Source organism: Paroedura picta, chromosome 14 (assembly GCF_049243985.1).
Source record: "Paroedura picta isolate Pp20150507F chromosome 14, Ppicta_v3.0, whole genome shotgun sequence".
In the NCBI taxonomy this organism is placed as follows: Eukaryota; Metazoa; Chordata; class Lepidosauria; order Squamata; family Gekkonidae; genus Paroedura; species Paroedura picta.
In genome coordinates this window covers 323,320-343,797 of record NC_135382.1, presented here as the reverse complement: position 1 = coordinate 343,797, position 20,478 = coordinate 323,320, and the positions used below count along the sequence as shown (strand labels likewise).

The following is a 20,478-nucleotide window of genomic DNA, read 5'->3' as shown; positions in this document are numbered from 1 at the left end:
GGCATGCCGGGTTCGATTCTGCACTCTCCCACATGCAGCCAGCTGGGTGACCTTGGGCTCGCCACGGCACTGATAAAACTGTTCTCACCGAGCAGGAATCTCAGGGCTCTCTCAGCCTCACCCACCCCACAGGGTGTCTGTTGTGGGGAGAGGAATGGGAAGGCGACTGGAAGCCACTTTGAGCCTCCTTCGGGTAGAGAAAAGCGGCATCTAAGAACCAACTCTTCTTCTTCTTCAGTAATCTCAGGGCTCTCTCAGCCTCCCCTCCCTCACAGGGTGTCTGTGGTGGGGAGAGGAAAGGGAAGGCGACTGTAAGCCGCTTTGAGACTCCTTCAGGGAGAGAAAAGTGGCATATAAGAGCCAACTCTTCTTCTTCTTCAGAAATCAGGGCTCTCTCAGCCTCACCCACCTCACAGGGTGTCTGTTGTGGGGAGAGGAATGGGAAGGCGACTGGAAGCCACTTTGAGCCTCCTTCGGGTAGAGAAAAGCGGCATCTAAGAACCAACTCTTCTTCTTCTCCTTTAGTAATCTCAGGGCTCTCTCAGCCTCCCCTCCCTCACAGGGTGTCTGTTGTGGGGAGAGGAAAGGGAAGGCGACTGGAAGCCACTTTGAGCCTCCTTCGGGTAGGGAAAAGCGGCATCTAAGAACCAACTCTTCTTCTTCTTCAGTAATCTCAGGGCTCTCTCAGCCTCCCCTCCCTCACAGGGTGTCTGTGGTGGGGAGAGGAAAGGGAAGGCGAATGTAAGCCCCTTTGAGACTCCTTCGGGTGGAGAAAAGCGGCATATAAGAGCCAACTCTCCTTCTTCTCCTTTAGTAATCTCAGGGTTCTCTCAGCCTCCCCTCCCTCACAGGGTGTCTGTTGTGGGGAGAGGAAAGGGAAAGCAGATGGAAGCCCCTTTGAGACTCCTTCGGGTAGAGAAAAGCGGCATCTAAGAACCAACTCTTCTTCTTCTTCAGTAATCTCAGGGCTCTCTCAGCCTCCCCTCCCTCACAGGGTGTCTGTTGTGGGGAGAGGAAAGGGAAGGTGCCTGTAAGCTACTTTGAGACTCCTTCGTGTAGGGAAAAGCGGCATATAAGAACCGACTCTTCTTCTTCAGAAATCTCAGGGCTCTCTCAGCCTCCCCTCCTTCACAGGGTGTCTGTTGTGGGGAGAGGAAAGGGAAGGCGACTGGAAGCCACTTTGAGCCTCCTTCGGGTAGGGAAAAGCGGCATCTAAGAGCCAACTCTTCTTCTTCTTCAGAAATCTCAGGGCTCTCTCAGCCTCACCTCCCTCACAGGGTGTCTGTTGTGGGGAGAGGAAAGGGAAGGTGACTGGAAGCCACTTTGAGACTCCTTCGGGTAGAGAAAAGTGGCATCTAAGAACCAACTCTTCTTCTTCTTCAGTAATCTCAGGGCTCTCTCAGCCTCCCCTCCCTCACAGGGTGTCTGTGGTGGGGAGAGGAAAGGGAAGGCGACTGTAAGCCACTTTGAGACTCCTTCAGGGAGAGAAAAGTGGCATATAAGAGCCAACTCTTCTTCTTCTTCAGAAATCTCAGGGCTCTCTCTGCCTCCCCTCCCTCACAGGGTGTCTGTTGTGGGGAGAGGAAAGGGAAGGCGACTGGAAGCCACTTTGAGCCTCCTTCGGGTAGGGAAAAGCGGCATCTAAGAACCAACTCTTCTTCTTCTTCAGTAATCTCAGGGCTCTCTCAGCCTCCCCTCCCTCACAGGGTATCTGTTGTGGAGAGAGGAAAGGGAAGGCGACTGGAAGCCACTTTGAGCCTCCTTCGGGTAGGGAAAAGCGGCGTCTAAGAACCAACTCTTCTTCTTCTTCAGAAATCTCAGGGCTCTCTCAGCCTCCCCTCCCTCACAGGGTGTCTGTGGTGGGGAGAGGAATGGGAAGGCGACTGGAAGCCACTTTGAGCCTCCTTCGGGTAGAGAAAAGCGGCATCTAAGAACCAACTCTTCTTCTTCTCCTTTAGTAATCTCAGGGCTCTCTCAGCCTCCCCTCCCTCACAGGGTGTCTGTTGTGGGGAGAGGAAAGGGAAGGCGACTGGAAGCCACTTTGAGCCTCCTTCGGGTAGGGAAAAGCGGCATCTAAGAACCAACTCTTCTTCTTCTTCAGTAATCTCAAGGCTCTCTCAGCCTCCCCTCCCTCACAGGGTGTCTGTGGTGGGGAGAGGAAAGGGAAGGCGAATGTAAGCCCCTTTGAGACTCCTTCGGGTGGAGAAAAGCGGCATATAAGAGCCAACTCTCCTTCTTCTCCTTTAGTAATCTCAGGGTTCTCTCAGCCTCCCCTCCCTCACAGGGTGTCTGTTGTGGGGAGAGGAAAGGGAAAGCAGATGGAAGCCCCTTTGAGACTCCTTCGGGTAGAGAAAAGCGGCATCTAAGAACCAACTCTTCTTCTTCTTCAGTAATCTCAGGGCTCTCTCAGCCTCCCCTCCCTCACAGGGTGTCTGTTGTGGGGAGAGGAAAGGGAAGGTGCCTGTAAGCTACTTTGAGACTCCTTCGTGTAGGGAAAAGCGGCATATAAGAACCGACTCTTCTTCTTCAGAAATCTCAGGGCTCTCTCAGCCTCCCCTCCTTCACAGGGTGTCTGTTGTGGGGAGAGGAAAGGGAAGGCGACTGGAAGCCACTTTGAGCCTCCTTCGGGTAGGGAAAAGCGGCATCTAAGAACCAACTCTTCTTCTTCTTCAGAAATCTCAGGGCTCTCTCAGCCTCACCTCCCTCACAGGGTGTCTGTTGTGGGGAGAGGAAAGGGAAGGTGACTGGAAGCCACTTTGAGACTCCTTCGGGTAGAGAAAAGTGGCATCTAAGAACCAACTCTTCTTCTTCTTCAGTAATCTCAGGGCTCTCTCAGCCTCCCCTCCCTCACAGGGTGTCTGTGGTGGGGAGAGGAAAGGGAAGGCGACTGTAAGCCGCTTTGAGACTCCTTCAGGGAGAGAAAAGTGGCATATAAGAGCCAACTCTTCTTCTTCTTCAGAAATCTCAGGGCTCTCTCAGCCTCCCCTCCCTCACAGGGTGTCTGTTGTGGGGAGAGGAAAGGGAAGGCAACTGGAAGCCACTTTGAGCCTCCTTCGGGTAGGGAAAAGCGGCATCTAAGAACCAACTCTTCTTCTTCTTCAGAAATCTCAGGGCTCTCTCAGCCTCCCCTCCCTCACAGGGTATCTGTTGTGGAGAGAGGAAAGGGAAGGCGACTGGAAGCCACTTTGAGCCTCCTTCGGGTAGGGAAAAGCGGCGTCTAAGAACCAACTCTTCTTCTTCTTCAGAAATCTCAGGGCTCTCTCAGCCTCCCCTCCCTCACAGGGTGTCTGTGGTGGGGAGAGGAAAGGGAAGGCGACTGGAAGCCACTTTGAGCCTCCTTCGGTTAGGGAAAAGCGGCATCTAAGAACCAACTCTTCTTCTTCTTCAGAAATCTCAGGGCTCTCTCAGCCTCCCCTCCCTCACAGGGTGTCTGTGGTGGGGAGAGGAAAGGGAAGGCAACTGGAAGCCACTTTGAGCCTCCTTCGGGTAGGGAAAAGCGGCATCTAAGAACCAACTCTTCTTCTTCAGAAATCTCAGGGCTCTCTCAGCCTCCCCTCCCTCACAGGGTGTCTGTGGTGGGGAGAGGAAAGGGAAGGCGACTGGAAGCCACTTTGAGCCTCCTTCGGGTAGAGAAAAGCGGCATCTAAGAACCAACTCTTCTTCTTCTTCAGAAATCTCAGGGCTCTCTCAGCCTCCCCTCCCTCACAGGGTGTCTGTGGTGGGGAGAGGAAAGGGAAGGCGACTGTAAACCGCTTTGAGCCTCCTTCGGGTAGAGAAAAGCGGCATCTAAGAACCAACTCTCCTTCTTCTTCAGTGATCTCAGGGCTCTCTCAGCCTCTCCTCCCTCACAGGGTGTCTGTTGTGGGGAGAGGAAAGGGAAGGCGATTGGAAGCCACTTTGAGCCTCTTTGGGGTAGAGAAAAGCGGCATATAAGAACCAACTCTTCTTCTTCTTCTATGCTGAATGCTGCTAAGAGATCTAGTAGTACCAGCAACGTCAACCCACCTCGGTCCAGCTGGCAACAGAGGGCATCCGTCAGGCCAGAGACCTGACTGACATGGGTCTTGGACTGAAGCTTCTTTCAGGAAAGCTGAGATTTAATCCGTGACGGCCCTTCCCACCATTTCCCCCAGAAACGCTGAGTGCAATTAGGGTCAATAGTTGTCGGGCTCTTCTGGGTAGTGGATGTACCACTGCCTCTTTCAGTCCCTCCAGGGGGGGCCCTTATTCTTATGCCCACGATGGGCAAGGGTCTAGTGGGCATGTGGTTGGCCTCACTGCTGTTAGTATCCTGTCCTCTTCAGTGAGCATGATTTGTCCAAAGTTACTCAGTGTTCTCTCCAGAGATGGTCAAGGGGCCTCTAGTTCACTTTCAGTGTCTGAGGTTGGAGGGAGGTCACGGTGGAGTGTCAAGTTTTAGTCTGCAAAATAACTCGCAAATGCCTCACAGCTGTTATCTGTGACTATTGTTTTGATGCCCTTCTGCCAGGGCAGTGAGAGGTTGAACAACTGTGCCAAGTGTGCATTTGCAGACGCGATGGTAGTCAAGTAAAAATTCCATTTTACTGACTTGACCACCATCTCATAGGCCTTCATCTGCATTCTATAACATGTTCTCGAGGCTTCATCATGAATCATCCTCCAAATTTGCTCTAGTCTTGTTTCTTGACGTGAAGCTCCTCAGAGTACCAAGGGGCTTGCTTGAGATGGGGCTGGAGAGGACGTCCGGGAGCTATCTCATTAACGGCGGCCAGCATTCTGTCATGCCAGTTGCTGACCAGACCATTTAGAGATGTGCTGGGAGAGTCTCCAGGGCATTCAGGAATCCAATTGGTTCCATAAGACTCTGCGAGCTGAAATTTGCTCCACACCCTACTGAGCCTTCAGGGTGTAGTGGTCTGACCATGGTATGGCACTTTCCATAAACATATCCACATTCAAACCCATGCCGAAAATGAGATCCAAGGAGTGGCCTGCTTGATGGGTGGGGCCAACAACAAACTGTGAGAGCCCTAATGTGAACATGGCTGGCACCAGGTCCAGTACATATCTAGTGGACAGCAGCTCAGCATGGACGTTTAGGTCCCCCAGAACTTGGGAACTGTAGCATCCAGCCTGCCACCACCTCCAGCAGGGCTGGCAGGGCATCTGGAGGTGCATTGGGTGTGTGGTACACCAACCAGATGGCCACGTAGAATCATAGAATAATAGAGTTGGAAGGGACTTCATGGATCATTTAGTCCAACCCGCTGCACTATGCAGGACACTCACAACCCTCTCGCTCCTCCACTGTCACCTGCCACCCCCTTAAGCCTTCACAGAATCAGCCTCTCCATCAGATGGCTATCCAGCCTCTGTGTAAAAATTTCCAGAGATGGAGAATCCACCACCTCGCAAGGAAGCCTGTTCCAATGAGAAACCGCTCTAACTGTCAACAACTTCTGGAAGTTTAGACGAAATTTCTTTTGAATTAATTTCATCCCATTGGTTCTGGTCTGTCCCTCCAGGGCAAGAGAGAACAACTCTTCTTCATCCTAGATATGACAGCCTTTTAAATACTTGAAGATGGTTATCAAAACCCCTCTCAGTCATCTCCTCTCTAGGCTAGACAGACCAAGCTCCCCAACCATTCTTCATACGTCTTGGTCTCCAAACCCCTCACCATCTTTGTTGCTCTCCTCTGGACATGCTCCACTTTGTCTACATCCCTCTTCAACTGGGGTGCCTAAAACTAAACATAGTACTCCAAGTGAGGCTGAACCAGAGCAGAGTAAAGTAGCACCATCACCTCCCGTGATCTGGACACAATACTCACTTTGATACAACCCAAAATCCCATTTGCCTTTTTAGCCACTGAGTCATACTGTTGACTCATGTTCAATGCATGGTCTACCAAGACTCCTAGTTCCTTTTCTCGCAGGCTACTGCCAAGACAAGTCTCCCCTATCCTATATTGGTGTATTTGGTTTTTCCTACCTAAATGCAGAACTTTACATTTGTCCCTATTGAACTTCATTTTATTCAGTTTAGGCCACTTCTCGAGCCTAACTTGATTGATCCCCACCCGAGGCCAACACATTCAGTACCTGGGATTGACAGCACGCGAAGGACCCCGAAAGAGAAATCCTCTTGGATTAGGATTGCCACCCCTCTTCCCCACCCCACAGTCCAAGACTGGTGGAGGACAGAGAACCTGGCCGGAGCTAGTTCTTTAAGGGCAAGTGTTTCACCCTCAGAACTGGATGCCAGCTTTCCTGGCATTTCCTTGTTGCCTTGCTGGGACTAGACGCGGCCGGTGAACTCCTTTGCCTTGGCCTCATCCTTCAGGATCAACATCACCATTGCCCCCATCACCTCATCCAACTGGGACTTGAACTCCAGTCACATCTCAGACACTTCAGCAGCATGGTCTCTAGGTTGGGTCAGATATGACAGCCCACCTCAGTCCAGTTGCCAGGATCCTAATCATAGACTGGACACTCAGCCCCCTTGACTCTCAGCTATGTAGTGGCCCACTTCTGCATCCAACTCCTTCCAGCTCAGGGTTCCCACCACAAAAGTGAACATGTGGTAGGATTTCCTGGTCCCCACTTCCTGTGCAAGAAGTTTTTCTCATCCAGCTCACCCTGGGGTGTGAATTCCGCATCTCCTTCTGTAGACATGTTGGTCAAACAGGGGTCCCAGGTCCAGTTAGATGAGTTTTGACAATCTGTGAGGATTTTCAATTACCCAGAAAAGCAAACCTTTGACGATGCAAAAGGTTTCATTTATTCAGAGCAAGTAAGAACACTCGGCAATACTTTATCGAAACTGAGGCAAAGACCAAGAGACAAAGCATATAACCCCTTGCCCTGCACCCCCTCCCCCGTGTGAATCCGAGTAACGTGGGAAGACTTCAAGCAGTCACAACAATCCAATAGGGAGATCCCAAGGTTGCATTACCTAGGGGAATGAGATGGATGGGGGAGAGGGGAGAAGATCAAGATGGGGAAGAGCTGACCAAAGCACTGAGGCAATGAAACATGGCAAACAGGCTAGATCAGTGGTCCCCAACCCCTGGTCTGTGGCCCGGTGCCGGGCCGTGAAAGCCTCGGCAGTGGACCACGGATCCTTCTCCCTGCCCCCCCTGCAGCGAGAAGCTCACCAGTCCACGGGCAAATCGGCAGCCAAAGTGGCCCATTAGCTTGCGGCCCAGCAAGCCTCTTGCTGCAGGAGTGGGGGGAGAGGAAAGCATGGCCGTTGGCACTCTGGCGGCACAAACGCGCATGCACAGCAGTCCATGCATGCGTGTTTGCGTTCAGTGGGGGGGCGTAAACGCCCACGCGTGGCAGCTTCACACATGCATGCGCAGAGCCGCCGCGCATGTGCATTTGTGCCCCACGGGGGCCCCCTCTCCTCCCATCCCTTGGCAGCAGTCCACAACCGGAAAAAGGTTGCGGACCGCCGGGCTAGATAAACTAACAGCCTGAAACATAAAATCAGATCCCAGCAGCACCTTTAAGACCAACAAAGATTTATTCAGGATGTGAGCTTTCGAGTGCAAGCATTCTTTGTCAGACTGAGTGCTTGCACTCGAAAGCTCACACCCTGAATAAATCTTTGTTGGTCTTAAAGGTGCTGCTGGACTCTGATTTTATTGTGCTACTTCAACACGGCTAAATGAGCTAATTTAAATCATGGCAGGGGCACAGCGTCCTCTGAACCCCTCTGCTCCATCATCTCAAATCGATCCTTCCTGAGCTGCAGTGTTTCTCCAGCGGCAGAATGTGTCTCAGACAGGGGGCTGGCGATATAGTCATTTCCTCCAGTTGCCATGGGGACCATCTGTTAAGAGACTGTTTCTCTAAACTGAAGTTTCCTTTTCAAAACATTGAGTATGTATTCATGACATTAGTCAAGTATATCTTTGTCATGCATTTATTATCATTTTTGAACAATCACTAATTGTACCTTTACATATTTTCTAAGAATTGATGTCCCCTGAAAAAGCCACACAGTGAAATGCGTTGGGATGTTTACTCTTCTGGCCACTAAAGAGCCACCTGAAGTTTGAAGGCTCCTTGGAAGTCTGTTTATGATAAAGTCACATTGGATACTCCGTATGGCTCTCCCTAAGCTCCGTTCCTTGCTTTCCTTCAGACCCAGGGCTGGCAATGTGGGCATTTCCTCCAGTTGCCATGGGGACCATCTCAGGGATATTTTTTGGCTTGGCACAAATTCAAATTGTCATGATTCGATCATTGATCATCGAAAAACTTTCTACTGCTCGAGAAGAATTGTTGCTTCCAATGAAAATTACACCGTTCCTTCTTATGGAGCTGTGTCCTGAATAGTAGGTGGTAAAACCCTCTGATTAAAAGAAACCATCATCTGCAGATGCAGTTCAGTGATGCCAAGGAGGTCAATGTTCAGCCTGACCTTTCTCTTTTGACAATTTCCAGTTTTCCTCGAGTCAGTCCTCTGACATTCCAAGTTGCCATTTGGGGCATCTCCATAAAGTGCGGGCCTTGCTTTCCCTATCAGCATGTAAGGATCCTGCTGGATCCCCCCCCCCCCCCCCAGGCATGTCATAAAACCGGCATTGGGAAAAGTGGATTTTTTACTTTATTGAAGTCTTGTTGGCGGTGAATATCCAAGAGTCTTTGTTTTAACATCTCCTTTACTGGGTTGAAACCTAGAGACAGTATTAAGTGTTTTGATAAACCATACGAGGAATGTTTTTTTCTCAAGAGTAGATATCTACGGTACAATCAATGAATCAGACATCATTAGGTGAGGCAACCCCTTTTTGGAAAAAAGCAATTTTAATCAGTACATGGACTTACATATCCATATTCTGGTCTGGACAGTATACATTCCTGTTTCCACCTGGATTGCAGTATTGGAAATGCTAGTTGGTACCTGAAGCAAGGATCTTTAAAAATTATCCTGTGTCTTTTCCAGGCTGGAAATATTCTTTCTTTCTTTCTTTCTTTCTTTCTTTCTTTCTTTCTTTCTTTCTTTCTTTCTTTCTTTCTTTCTTTCTTTCTTTCTTTCATTCATTCATTCATTCATTCATTCATTCATTTATATACCGCCCTCCCCAGAGGCTCAGGGCGGTTTACATAAAACGTATAAACAATACATGAAACAATCCATAACATATAAATAACTGTAACAATAATACTAATAACTGATAGTTGTAACAGTGCAAATAGTACAAACATATATAATCTGGTCTCAACCAAATGCCTGGTGGAGGAGCTCCTTTTTGCAGGCCCTGCGGAACTGTTTTAGCTCCGTCAGGGCCCTGATCTCCTCCAGGAGCTCATTCCACCAGGTGGGGGTCAAGATAAAAATGCTGTGGCCCTGGTTGAGGCCAGGCAAGCATCTTTAGGGCCAGGGACCATTAGCCGGTTGGTGGTGGCAGAGCGTAGAACTCTTTGAGGGGCATAGGCAAGGAGGTGGTCCCTCAGGTACCCTGGGCCCTGACTGCATATGGCCTTGAAGGTAATTACCAGAACCTTTAGTCTGATCCAGAATTCAACTGGCAACCACTGCAGTTGGTGGAGAATGAGCCAGATATGGGACCTCCACAGTGTTGTTGTGAGGAGCCTGGCCACTGCATTTTGGACCAGCTGTAGTTTCCGGGTCAAGGTTAAGGGCAGGCCGGGGTAGAGCGAGTTACAGAAGTCCAGTCTAGAGGTGACCGTCGCATGGATCACTGTGGCTAGGTGCTCTGGTTCCAGGTAGAGCGCTAGTAGTTTGGCTTGGTGGAGGTAGCAAAATGCCAGCTGTGCTACCTTTGCAACCCGGGCTTCCATTGTGAAGGAAGCATCCAGAATCACGCCCAGATTCCAGGCAGAGTGAGCCGTAGAGAGCTGCACACCATCCAGGGTGGGCAGGCACACTTCCTCACATGGGCCCTTCCTGCCCAGCCACAGGACCTCCGTCTTTGAAGGATTGAAGAAGAAGAAGAGTTGGTTCTTATGTGTTCTTTTCTCTACCCAAAGGAGGCTCAAAGCAGCTTACAGTCACCTTCCGTTTCCTCTCCCCACAACAGACACCCTGTGGGGTGGGTGAGGCTGAGAGAGCGCTGATATCACTGCTCAGTCAGAACAGCTTTATCAGTGCCGTGAGGATCCCAAGGTCACCCAGCTGGCTGCATGTGGGGGAGTGCAGAATCGAACCCGGCATGCCATTCCTAACCACTACACCAAACTACGAGATGTTCAAGTATTACACAGTGTCACCCCTTTTAATGCTGCAGCTATTAAAATGGCATTTTGAAAGAATTCTCTGACATTGTGTGAATAATTTGGATACCTCCCCACAATGGGTAAAAACAAACCTGAACTCCCTAGTATGGGTATATCAGTGGTTTCTCCTTCCTTGAAAGTTTTTGAGCAGAGGCTAGATAGCCACCTCAGAAATGCTGATGCTGTGACTTCAGGCAGATGGTCAGTGGCTGGGCAGAAGGGACTGTGTCCATGCTTGGCTCTTGTGGCCCTTTCTTGAATGCCCAGGGAAAAATTGAGAAAGTGACTCCCTTGCTGGATTAGGGGAATGCTGTGGCTATAGTCTATCTCGATTTCAATAAAACTTTTGATAAGGTTCCACATGATATTCTTCTTGCCAACTCCTATTACTGCTAGATTGTTCCTATTACTGGCTCCAATTATTGTAAGGGGGCTCAATAACTGGTTTGACAGATCACACCCAAAGTGTATGTGTAAATGGTTCATCATCTTCTTGGAGAGGAGTGACAAGTGGAGTGCCTCGGGGATCTGTCCTGGGCCCTGTGTTGTTCTTTATAAACGATTTGGATGAAGGAATAGAGGGGGTGCTTATTAAATTTGCAGATGATACTGCACTGTTTCAGAGACAAACCAACTAACAACTAGGCTTCTGAATCAAAAGCTTTATTGATAGCAGTTCCGATCACTCCAACATTTGTAGTCGATTCTGATAGATACATGGAAAGCACGCACTTATCAATGGTCCATTCCCACTCAAACGCCCCCCATTCCCAGTCCCCCCACACACACAGGTGCCATCCTGGGTGCTCCTTCAATTCCTCGCCAGGCTGTCTGTCCTTGGGTGACAAACAGTCCTCTCTTCCTGATAAAGTACAGAGAAACATTTGCAAGAGGGGAGCACAGCATGAAGCGGACACACAAGGCAGTAACAAAATAGTTCAGGGTCATAAAAGGGTTATAAAAGGTTACTTCAAACAGCACACAGCAAACCAACATGGAGTCTCTCAGGTCAACCACAAATCATGGCAGAGATCAGAGGAGCTGATCCTGACACACTGGGAAAAACATAGCAGGAGACAGAATCAGGATATAGGATGATCTTGACAGTCTGGAAAACTGGGCTAAAATGAATTTTGATTGTAAAAAATGTACAGTTCTGCATTTAGGTAGAAAAATCAAATGCATCATTATAGGACAAGGGAAACTTATCTTGGCAGTAGTATGTGCAAAAAGGATCTAGGGGTCCTAGTAGACCATACATTGCTTTAGTTTACTGGAAGATTACAGCATGTGCCTATGAAGGACTGACTTTGCCCTTGCTGTTTGCGTGCAATTGAAGCGATTGTTCATATTCTTTTTTACAAGGATATCAGAAGAAGTCTAATTTTGCCTTTGCTACTGCAGTTCTCTAGATATACTGATGATAGAATCATAGAATCCTAGAGTGGGAAGGGGCCATACAGGCCATCTAGTCCAACCCCCTGCTCAGCGCAGGATCAGCCCTAAGCATCCTAAGCATCTGTTAGATGAAGATAAAGATAATTCTATTTGTTATGCAGTGGTGAAGTTCTGTTATATTGCCAGTAGTGCTGATTCCTTGCTTGGTTGATGTTAAGTGGCCTGATTGTTAAAACATTTTAATAACAATACTGTGGTTTTATCTATTTTCTGATGCTGGTGAGTGACCATGAAAAAAATAAACAAATGAAATTAATGAAGGAATAGTGGTGAGCCAGGGAGGAGGGAGGCCCATGTAGCTCTGAACAACCCTGGTCTCAACTAACTTTTACAGCGTCATCAGGGCCTGGATCTCAGCTGGCAACTCATTACATCAGATTGGAGCCATGACCAGAAAGGCAAACATTTTGGGGGCCAGCAATTGCCAACAAATTAATGTTAGCAGAACTCAGGGTTCTCCAGGGGGCATATTAGGAGAGGCGGTCCCTTAGAGACACAGGGCCCAGTGTCAAGATCTCAGACTTGTACACAATACTCCACTGTGTTTCAAGATGGACGTTTATTCAAGCTGTGTCACTTAGGACTTCATAGACAGTTCTGGCAAATTCAGAGCAGGGAAGCACAGAAAGACCCTCCGTTTCCCGTCCTCCAGCAGCCGTTAGATACACAAGAACAAGCAAGACATTTTGCCATGAAACCCAGGAGCAGAGTCTGGGCTCTCTGCCAGGACAGCAAGCACTGACCTTGGGGTAGGGACCTAATCTAGCAGCTAGAAAGAATGAGCAAGCGAGGAAGAGGTTACAAATCCAAAATGGTTACAGACAGGCCAAAGCAGTTTGTAATAGAGCAAAAGCAATTCTGAAACATCTTGGCAGAGCCCAAGGGATTCTGACACCCAGACTGCAAAGTCAGTACCAAAACCTTGAACCTGATTTGTAACTCCACCGGGATCCAATGCAGCAGTTCAGATATGAGCCCTCCATGAGGACTCCTGCCGCTGCATTTTGCACTTGCTGTAATCTCCAGATGTTGAAAAGTGTGTGGGTGGGTGGGGGGGAGTATCACCCCCTGAGGTACTCCACATGGGAGCACAATGGAGTCAGATAACTCCTCCCCCACTGCAGCCCTCTGAGTCCAGTTCCAGAAAAAGGAGACCAGCCATTTCAGCGCAGGCCCCCTAATTCCTGAGAGGTTGGCAGCTGTAGGCCTGAAAGCAACCTCTGGGTGACTTGATACTACCCAGTTTGTATGACTCACTGGGACTGGCTTCAGGAGCTTCAAGGTCTGAACAGGAGACTCAAGTTCAAACCACTAGTTTGTTCAGTGACACATGCTTTCAGCCTAACCTACCTCACAGGGCTGTTGTGCTGATAAAATAGAGAGGAGAATCCTGTAAGCTGCTTTGGTCCTGACTGTGGAGAAAGGTGGAGGAGAAATGAGGACGGGAGGCAGATAAAGGGTAGGGGGGATGGCAAATGGCTGATGAGAGACTGAGGCAGGGAAAGTGGGGAGGATACTGGAGTAGCCAGGGGGAGGGAAAGAGAAACTGTGGGGAGGAGGGTGCAGGGGAAATGGAGGTGCCAGCCCACAGGTCAGCCTGGCCTAGTGGCCAGCACCCCCCCCCCTGTACCCCCGTGCTCTTAGGCAGAAGCTGCTGGAGGAACAGAGAAAGGTAGGTTGTTAGGACATTCCTAGAGGTATTGGGGGGGGGGAATGGGATGAGTGGGGTTTGAGGAGGGGACAGGCCTCAGACGCCACCTTTCACTGTATCAGTTTCCTCCATGGGAATGCCAACCTCCAGGTGGGGGCAGGAGATCACCTGAAATTGCCTGAAATTTCAAATGCTCCAGGGAGATCCATTCCTTGGAGAACATGGCTGCTTTGGAGGAAGGGCTTCACGGCCTTATGCACTGCTGAGATCACGTCCCTCCTCAAACCTTTCATTTCCAAATCTCCAGCATTTCCAAACTTAAAGGGGGCAACCCCAATGGGGGAACTGATCCCTGTATTTGGGAGATCTGTTTGGATTACAGGAGGTCTCCAGGTCCCACCTGGAAGTTGGCAACCATAAAAGGAGACAAGGGAGCAGGACAGAGGTTCTGGGGACTTTCGGGAAAGGGAAAAAGTCCTTGTGGGTTCTCACTTGACCTTAAATGTGAAACTGTGAAAAACACTCCTATCAGCCCTGGAGTGGTCCCCACCTTTCTGCAAATAAAAAATATGGCTTCCTTTCATCCAGATGCTGAGAAAGCTATCCTGAAGAATCACCTTGATCAAAACCCACCAGCACAATGGAATGCAAACAAGGACTTTGTAGAAGATATCAACTCCCCAGAACAGTAAGTGGAGCCAATTTCACTTCTCACATTGGACACAAACATTTGGGAGGCTTCAAGCGAAGGATGATGGACCATAGGTTGAAGTGGGCCTCCGTGTTGGTCTCAAGGAGCACAGCGAAATTCGAGTCCATTCAGGCACCTTTAAGACCAACAAAGACTTATTCAAAGTGTGAGCTTTCAAGTGCAGGAACTCTTCCTCAGACAGAGGGGATGCTGAAGAGTTTAATCTTCATGTCACATTAAAAATTATATTTATTTTTAAGTTCAATTTATAGGTCGCCCATCCCACTTTTCAGAGGGCTTAGTGCAGCTAATAACAGTAAACAAAACAGATATCCATAAAATTATTGAAAACTAGAGGATCTTGGATTTACGAAGACAACCCAGCAGCCTATAGATAGATCAAATTAGTGAAGGATCCTTTGTGATGCAGGCTAATGATTCCCTGGTCTCTCAGAAATTTGAAAAATCTAATTTTGGTGCTTTTAAAACTCATTCAACTATAGAGAATGTTTCTGTAGCACAAAAATAAAAAAGTGAAGCTGTGCCCCAGATCCTGCCTCTCATTTAGTCAATCCTCTGGGTAGACAGCAGGGGCAAAGAAGACCAACACAGTCTTATTCAAGGAAGAAGCTTCCTTCCAAACAAAAGTTCATCCTTATCCATGGTTCCTCCTCTTTAGATTTGTGAAACTGGCCTCAGGGAGGAAGGGGTCCGGCTGTCCGAGTTGGAATAGGGCCAAACAGCTCCTGCGGCTCCCGCCCTCACCTCACAGACGTGCCTGGCTGCTGGAGCCACCGTGTCTGTCCTTGCCGGGCCCCGGGGAAGCGGACGTGGCAGCGGGGGGTGGCAGCGGGGGGGGGGGTGAGATCCCTTCCTTGGGGTCGGGCAAGCACACAGGTGGCAAGAGTGCTTTGTGGGCCCCAGGGAACTGGTCACGGTGGCAGGGGGGCTCCCTTCCCTCTACGAGGTGGCGAGAGCACTTGCTGGGCCCCAGGGACACGGATGCACCACCACGGACCTGCGGGGGCCTTGGGGGGGGGCTTTCAAAGCCCATTCTTATGAACGGGCTTTGCAGCTCATAGCTTGAATAAAACTTTGTTGGTCTTAAAGGTGTCTGACTGGACTCAAACTTTGTTCTATTTACTTAGCTATTCAAGACCTGTATTAGCTGCTTTTCTGCTTCAGGAAGTGAAGGCAACTTGCAGTCTAAGCAGAACATAAAACTTAAAAATACACAGTACATATATCAACAGAGGCATCACATCAAAATCGCAAGATTCATAATCTTGCTGTATACCGTGTGCAGTTCTGGAGACCTGACTTCAAAAAGAATGTGGACAAAATTGAGAGGGTGCAGAGGAGAATGGCAAGGATGATCCAAGGCAAGGATGACCAAGCCCCCATTGGTAGGGCTGAGAGACTTGGAAATATTCACCCTCAAGAAGAGGAGATGGAGAGGGGACATGGAGTGTCACTTGGAGGAGGGCAGGGAGCAGTTCCTGTGGGCTGCAGAGGAAAGGGCCTGCAGTAGCGGCTTTACATTGCATGTAGAAGGGCCCTGGCCGGATATAAAGTTCAGAAGTGGAATCTGCTGCCTTGGGAAGTAGGGAGCTCCCTCTCAGTGGGAGTCCTTAAGCAGCAGCTGGACAGGTACTAAACAAGGATGCTTTCAGCTGATCCTGCATTGAGCAGGAGGCTGGACTAGGTGGCCTGTGTGCCCCTTCCGATTGTATGAATCTGTGATTCTAACAGGTAAAATTAAAATCATAAGTTAAACCTGCCAGTAGGTTAAAAAAAACCCTAAAAACTAAGAAACTCAACTATTTGAATGCTGTCCTGAATAAAACTGTCTGCAGGTAGCCTGTCCCTGTTGCTGGCCCTGCAGCGCTGGTATTTAGAATCCCTGCGGATGCATCTGGTCTGGGGCATCATGGCAGGCAGGAGGGGGGTCTCCCGAGGGCAGCCCGCCCTTCCTTCCTGGACTCACTCTGTGTTCTCTTGGCCCTCGCAGCATACAGCGTCGCCTGTCCTTACAGCTGCCCATCCTGCACCATGCCTACTTGCCATCCATTGGAGGAGTCGATGCCAGCTGTGCTAGCCCGTGTGCAAGTCCCAGTGCCAGCCCGAGGCACAGGCACGTGCCGGCCTCCTTCCGCGTGATGGTCTCTGGCCTGTAGGCACCTGGGATCAGAGCTTCCGGAACTGCTTTTAGCACTCAAAGACTGGACCAGACAGCTCACGTCAGACTCTTGCCTTCTGCCAAACCTGAGGAACTGGTGTCGTGAGGCCGTTGTCAAAGGCAGGCCAGCCTCACGCCAAGGGGAGAAGGTGACCTGGAGGTTGATCTGTAGCCTTACTTGTGGACATGGTTATTTCTTCATGAAGAAAGTAACCAAACCATGTTTCTTCCCAAATTCCTACTGGCGACATGGTGGCTGGAAAGTGGTGACACATGCAAAAAAAAAAAAGACAGACAGACAGATGAGCCCCACTCGTGTCATTAAGCTTTATGCTGCTTCTGATCGAATGGAACCATGCGCCGAAACAAACAAAAACAGAGAGTGTAAGAGAGAGAGAACCCCCCCACCCCCACCACCACCATTTGTTTGATTCCAGCCACAGCATAATTGCAGTACAATTGATTCAGCAGGAGGGGCAGGAAGTTCAGGCCCCACAGCCAAATTCTGCTGAGGTACAGATCGCACAGACACAAACCTTGGCTTGGTACTTTGGGGTGGGGTGGGGATGAGACAATGGCAGCTAAGCAGAAGACGGTCTGAACAACACTTGCTGGGGTTGGGAGGGGGGAATAGAACCTTGTGTCCTTCAGATTTGGAAACAACTGTTTTAAACCAGACAAGTTCAAGCCCTCCCCACATACATACAGAAAGATTTCTGCCAATTTAAAAACACTACAGAGCAACACGAGAACATGCAAACAAAATGTTTCAGAGAGCTTCCATCCCTTACTGACGAGATGTGAACCAAGCATGCTTGCAGAACTTGAGGTTCTGTGAGGTCCTACGGAGAGAAAGCGTGTCTATGCACGAGTGATCCAAAGAGGAGCCCCTCCCGCCCCCCCCCCCGGTTTTAAACTACCTGGCGAGAGAATTGCAGCAGTTGTGCTCCCCTGCAAAGGTAGAAAGTGCCACGTCTGCTGAAGTCCTTCCTGCTGCACAGCTGAAGCCCCGCTTCTTCTACAGCATGTTATGAGCCACAGCTGATGCTCATGCATGTCTGCAGGTAGGTCCTGTTCCCACAAACTTCACCTCCTTTACATGGTGAATCTGGAGAGCCTATTCTCATGTGCGGGTATGAGCCCTGGTTCACCCTGTTCCTGTCTGCTGTGACATGTCCATGAAGCAACCATGAACAAGGGGCAGAAGCATCTTGGAGAACCCGGGTGGTCAGCTGGAGCCAGATTTCCTCTTCCTTGGAGCTGCATGAGAGACCATCTTGCCATCTCTGGATCACCAGCTGCAGCACTTTTCTCAAGAGATGAGCAAGACCAAGGTTGTCAGGGAGGCCCATGGGACATCAGAAACTAGCCATGGCCCCTCTCTTAACACTTGTCTTGCAAGACAATTCATCTCTAATTTCCAGTGTGGCCCCCAGGATTAGAGGCCTGTTGAAAATGCAACGCTGCTTGAAAGCAGAACTGGGTCCCCCCCCCCCAAGTTTTGTTCTAAAGCGTCCAGAACCAGGGCCTGTGGATGATGCTGTGGCAGCACTGCTATTCCTTCAAACTGCACGGGGCCCCCCAAAAGACTCTCTAGCCCAGCAGTGGAACCGGAAGAGCACTTCTCCCTCCAACCACTGCTACTGACCCCCCCCCTTTCCCTGTCCTCTCACCTGTGAATCTTCGTCCACTCCGGGGCCCAGCAAAACACGCATCACAGACAGAGTCATGGAGGCACCCAGAAGTGTCGGGAGAACAGAGTGTTAAGTCTACCACACGGAAGTAGATCACATTACTCCGTTTGAGCACTAACCACTGAAGGTGTCGTCTGGTGTGTATGTATGTGTGTGTGTGTGTGTGTGTGTGTGTGTTGACAGTATTCTCTTAATTTATTAATAAAAATTCATCAGGACTTTATTGAATACAAATATTACTTTTCAAAAAAGGACAATACTGTATATAATGTATACACAAATTTCTGTAGAAAATATTATTCCAACATAGCAGGAAACAAACAAACAAAAGAATCGAGAAGTATTGGACCGTTGGCAGTGAGTGTGTGTCTGTAACTCTTTGTGAATACTGACGTGTGCTGTTCACTAGGTTTTCATCATGCAGTACATTTTTGTCTCCAATGCAATTGTAGTTTCTCCCACAACATTTTTTAAAAATTTCCTGCAGAAAAATATGACCCACAAAGTGAAAATAGCTATTTAATGGTTGTTTCTTTTTCTTTAAAAAAAATATGATTGCAAAAATGTACTGTAAAAATTTATGATGAGGCTATGCCCCGATGGCCTTTTCCAACCATGTTAGAACACAAATGCTTCAACCTAGACTGGGACTGCCAGAACTTAAAACAAAAAAGTACATGGAAAATTTCTTGTATACCCCTTATACTGCATGAAAAATCAATTTTTAATAAATTGTTGCAAAAATGTTTTATTAATAAAATAGAGAAAACTTAATTCACTGCTTCTTGCTTGCCCTTCCTTACTGACATTTCCGCAATCCTGCTTCTCCCCCAGAAGAAGAGAATGTTAACCCTGGCCCCCACGCTCAGCAGGGTTCCATATAGCAGATCACGAGCTTTCAGCTCACCACCTCATCGATGCAGGGATACAGAGGTCAGCACTACAGCGGCTGGTCTAGGCTTGTGTGCTTCAAACTTGGTGAAGAGGGCTTCAAACTAGACACAAAGGGGGGAGCAAGACGTAAGTTCAGAACTTGGTGTGATGGCAACATCTGAAGATGAGAAGATCACAAATCTACGGGGAATGTTACATAAGCATGAATACTAGCTTACAAGGAACTTCAAAAACCAAAACCATGAGGCACACAAAGGATGGACTACGATGTCTCTACACCAATGCACAAAGTATGGGAAACAAGCAGGAGGAACTAGAAGTCCTAATAGAGGAAGGCGGCTATGACCTAATAAGAGGGAGGGAGGGAGGTGAGTAGCGGGGTACCTCAGGGCTCGGTGCTCGGCCCGGTACTTTTTGACATATTTATTAATGATCTACATGAGGGGGTGGAGGGACTACTCATCAAGTTTGCAGATGACACCAAATTGGGAGGACTGGCAAATACTCCGGAAGATAGAGACAGAGTTCAACGAGATTTGAACACAATGGAAAAATGGGCAAATGAGAACAAGATGCAATTTAATAAAGATAAGTTTAAAGTTCTACATCTGGGTCAGAAAAATAAAAAGCATGTCTACTGGATGGGGGACATGCTTCTAGGTAACACTATGTGTGAACGAGACCTTGGGGTACTTGTGGATTGTAAACTAAACATGAGCAGGCAGTGTGATGCAGCGGTAAAAAAGGCAAATGCCATTTGGGGTTGTATCAACAGGAGCATCACATCAAAATCACAAGATGTCATAGTCCCATTGTATACGGCACTGGTCAGACCACACCTGGAGTACTGTGTGCAGTTCTGGAGGCCTCACTTCAAGAAGGACGTAGATAAAATTGAAAGGGTACAGAGGAGAGCGACGAAGATGATCTGGGGCCAAGGGACCAAGCCCTATGAAGGTAGGTTGAGGGACTTGGGAATGTTCAGCCTGGAGAAAAGGAGGTTGAGAGGGGACATGATAGCCCTCTTTAAGTATTTGAAAGGTTGTCATTTGGAGGAGGGCAGAATGCTGTTCCCATTGGCTGCAGAGGAGAGGACACGCAGTAATGGGTTTAAACTTCAAGTACAACGATATAGGCTAGAAATCAGGAAAAACATTTTCACAGTCAGAGTAGTTCAACAGTGGAATAGGCTGCCTGAGGAGATGGTGAGCTCCCTCTCACTGGCAGTCTTCAAGCAAAGGTTGGATACACACTTTTCTTGGATGCTTTAGGATGCTTTGGGCTGATCCTGCATTGAGCAGGGGGTTGGACTAGATGGCCTGTATGGCCCCTTCCAACTCTATGGTTCCATGATTCTATGAATCACAGAAACTTGGTGGGATAATACTCACAATTGAAATACTAGTATTGAGGGGTACAGTCTATTCGAAAGGGATAGACAAGAAAAGAAGGGGGGAGGTGTAGCAATATATGTTAAGAATCTTTATACTTGTGAAGAAAGTACCTGAGCATGAAAGTTCAGTTGAGTGTATTTGGATAAATATAAAAGGAGTAGCAAATACAAGGTATTCCTGGAAAATAGATGGGGGAAAAATAGAGTTAGTGACAGATTTTATTTTCCTGGGCTCCAAGATCACTGCAGATGGGGACTGCAGCAAAGAAATTAAAAGACG

General features: G+C 48.7%; 2 protein-coding genes across 2 annotated transcripts in view; one reads left to right on the top strand and one right to left on the bottom strand.

Annotated features, from left to right (window-relative positions):
* The window catches only part of GABBR2 (gamma-aminobutyric acid type B receptor subunit 2), a 489,886-nt gene extending 471,201 nt beyond the window's left edge, over positions 1–18,685 (top strand). The window contains exons 18-19 of the mRNA XM_077309699.1: positions 13,936–14,035; positions 16,050–18,685. Coding sequence (XP_077165814.1) covers positions 13,936–14,035; positions 16,050–16,215 — 266 coding nt within the window. The 3' untranslated portion in view covers positions 16,216–18,685. The remainder of the gene's footprint in view (positions 1–13,935; positions 14,036–16,049) is intronic.
* ELP2 (elongator acetyltransferase complex subunit 2) overlaps positions 18,445–20,478 on the bottom strand; it is a 111,148-nt gene continuing 109,114 nt past the window's right edge. The window contains exon 23 of the mRNA XM_077309702.1: positions 18,445–18,906. Coding sequence (XP_077165817.1) covers positions 18,852–18,906 — 55 coding nt within the window. The 3' untranslated portion in view covers positions 18,445–18,851. The remainder of the gene's footprint in view (positions 18,907–20,478) is intronic.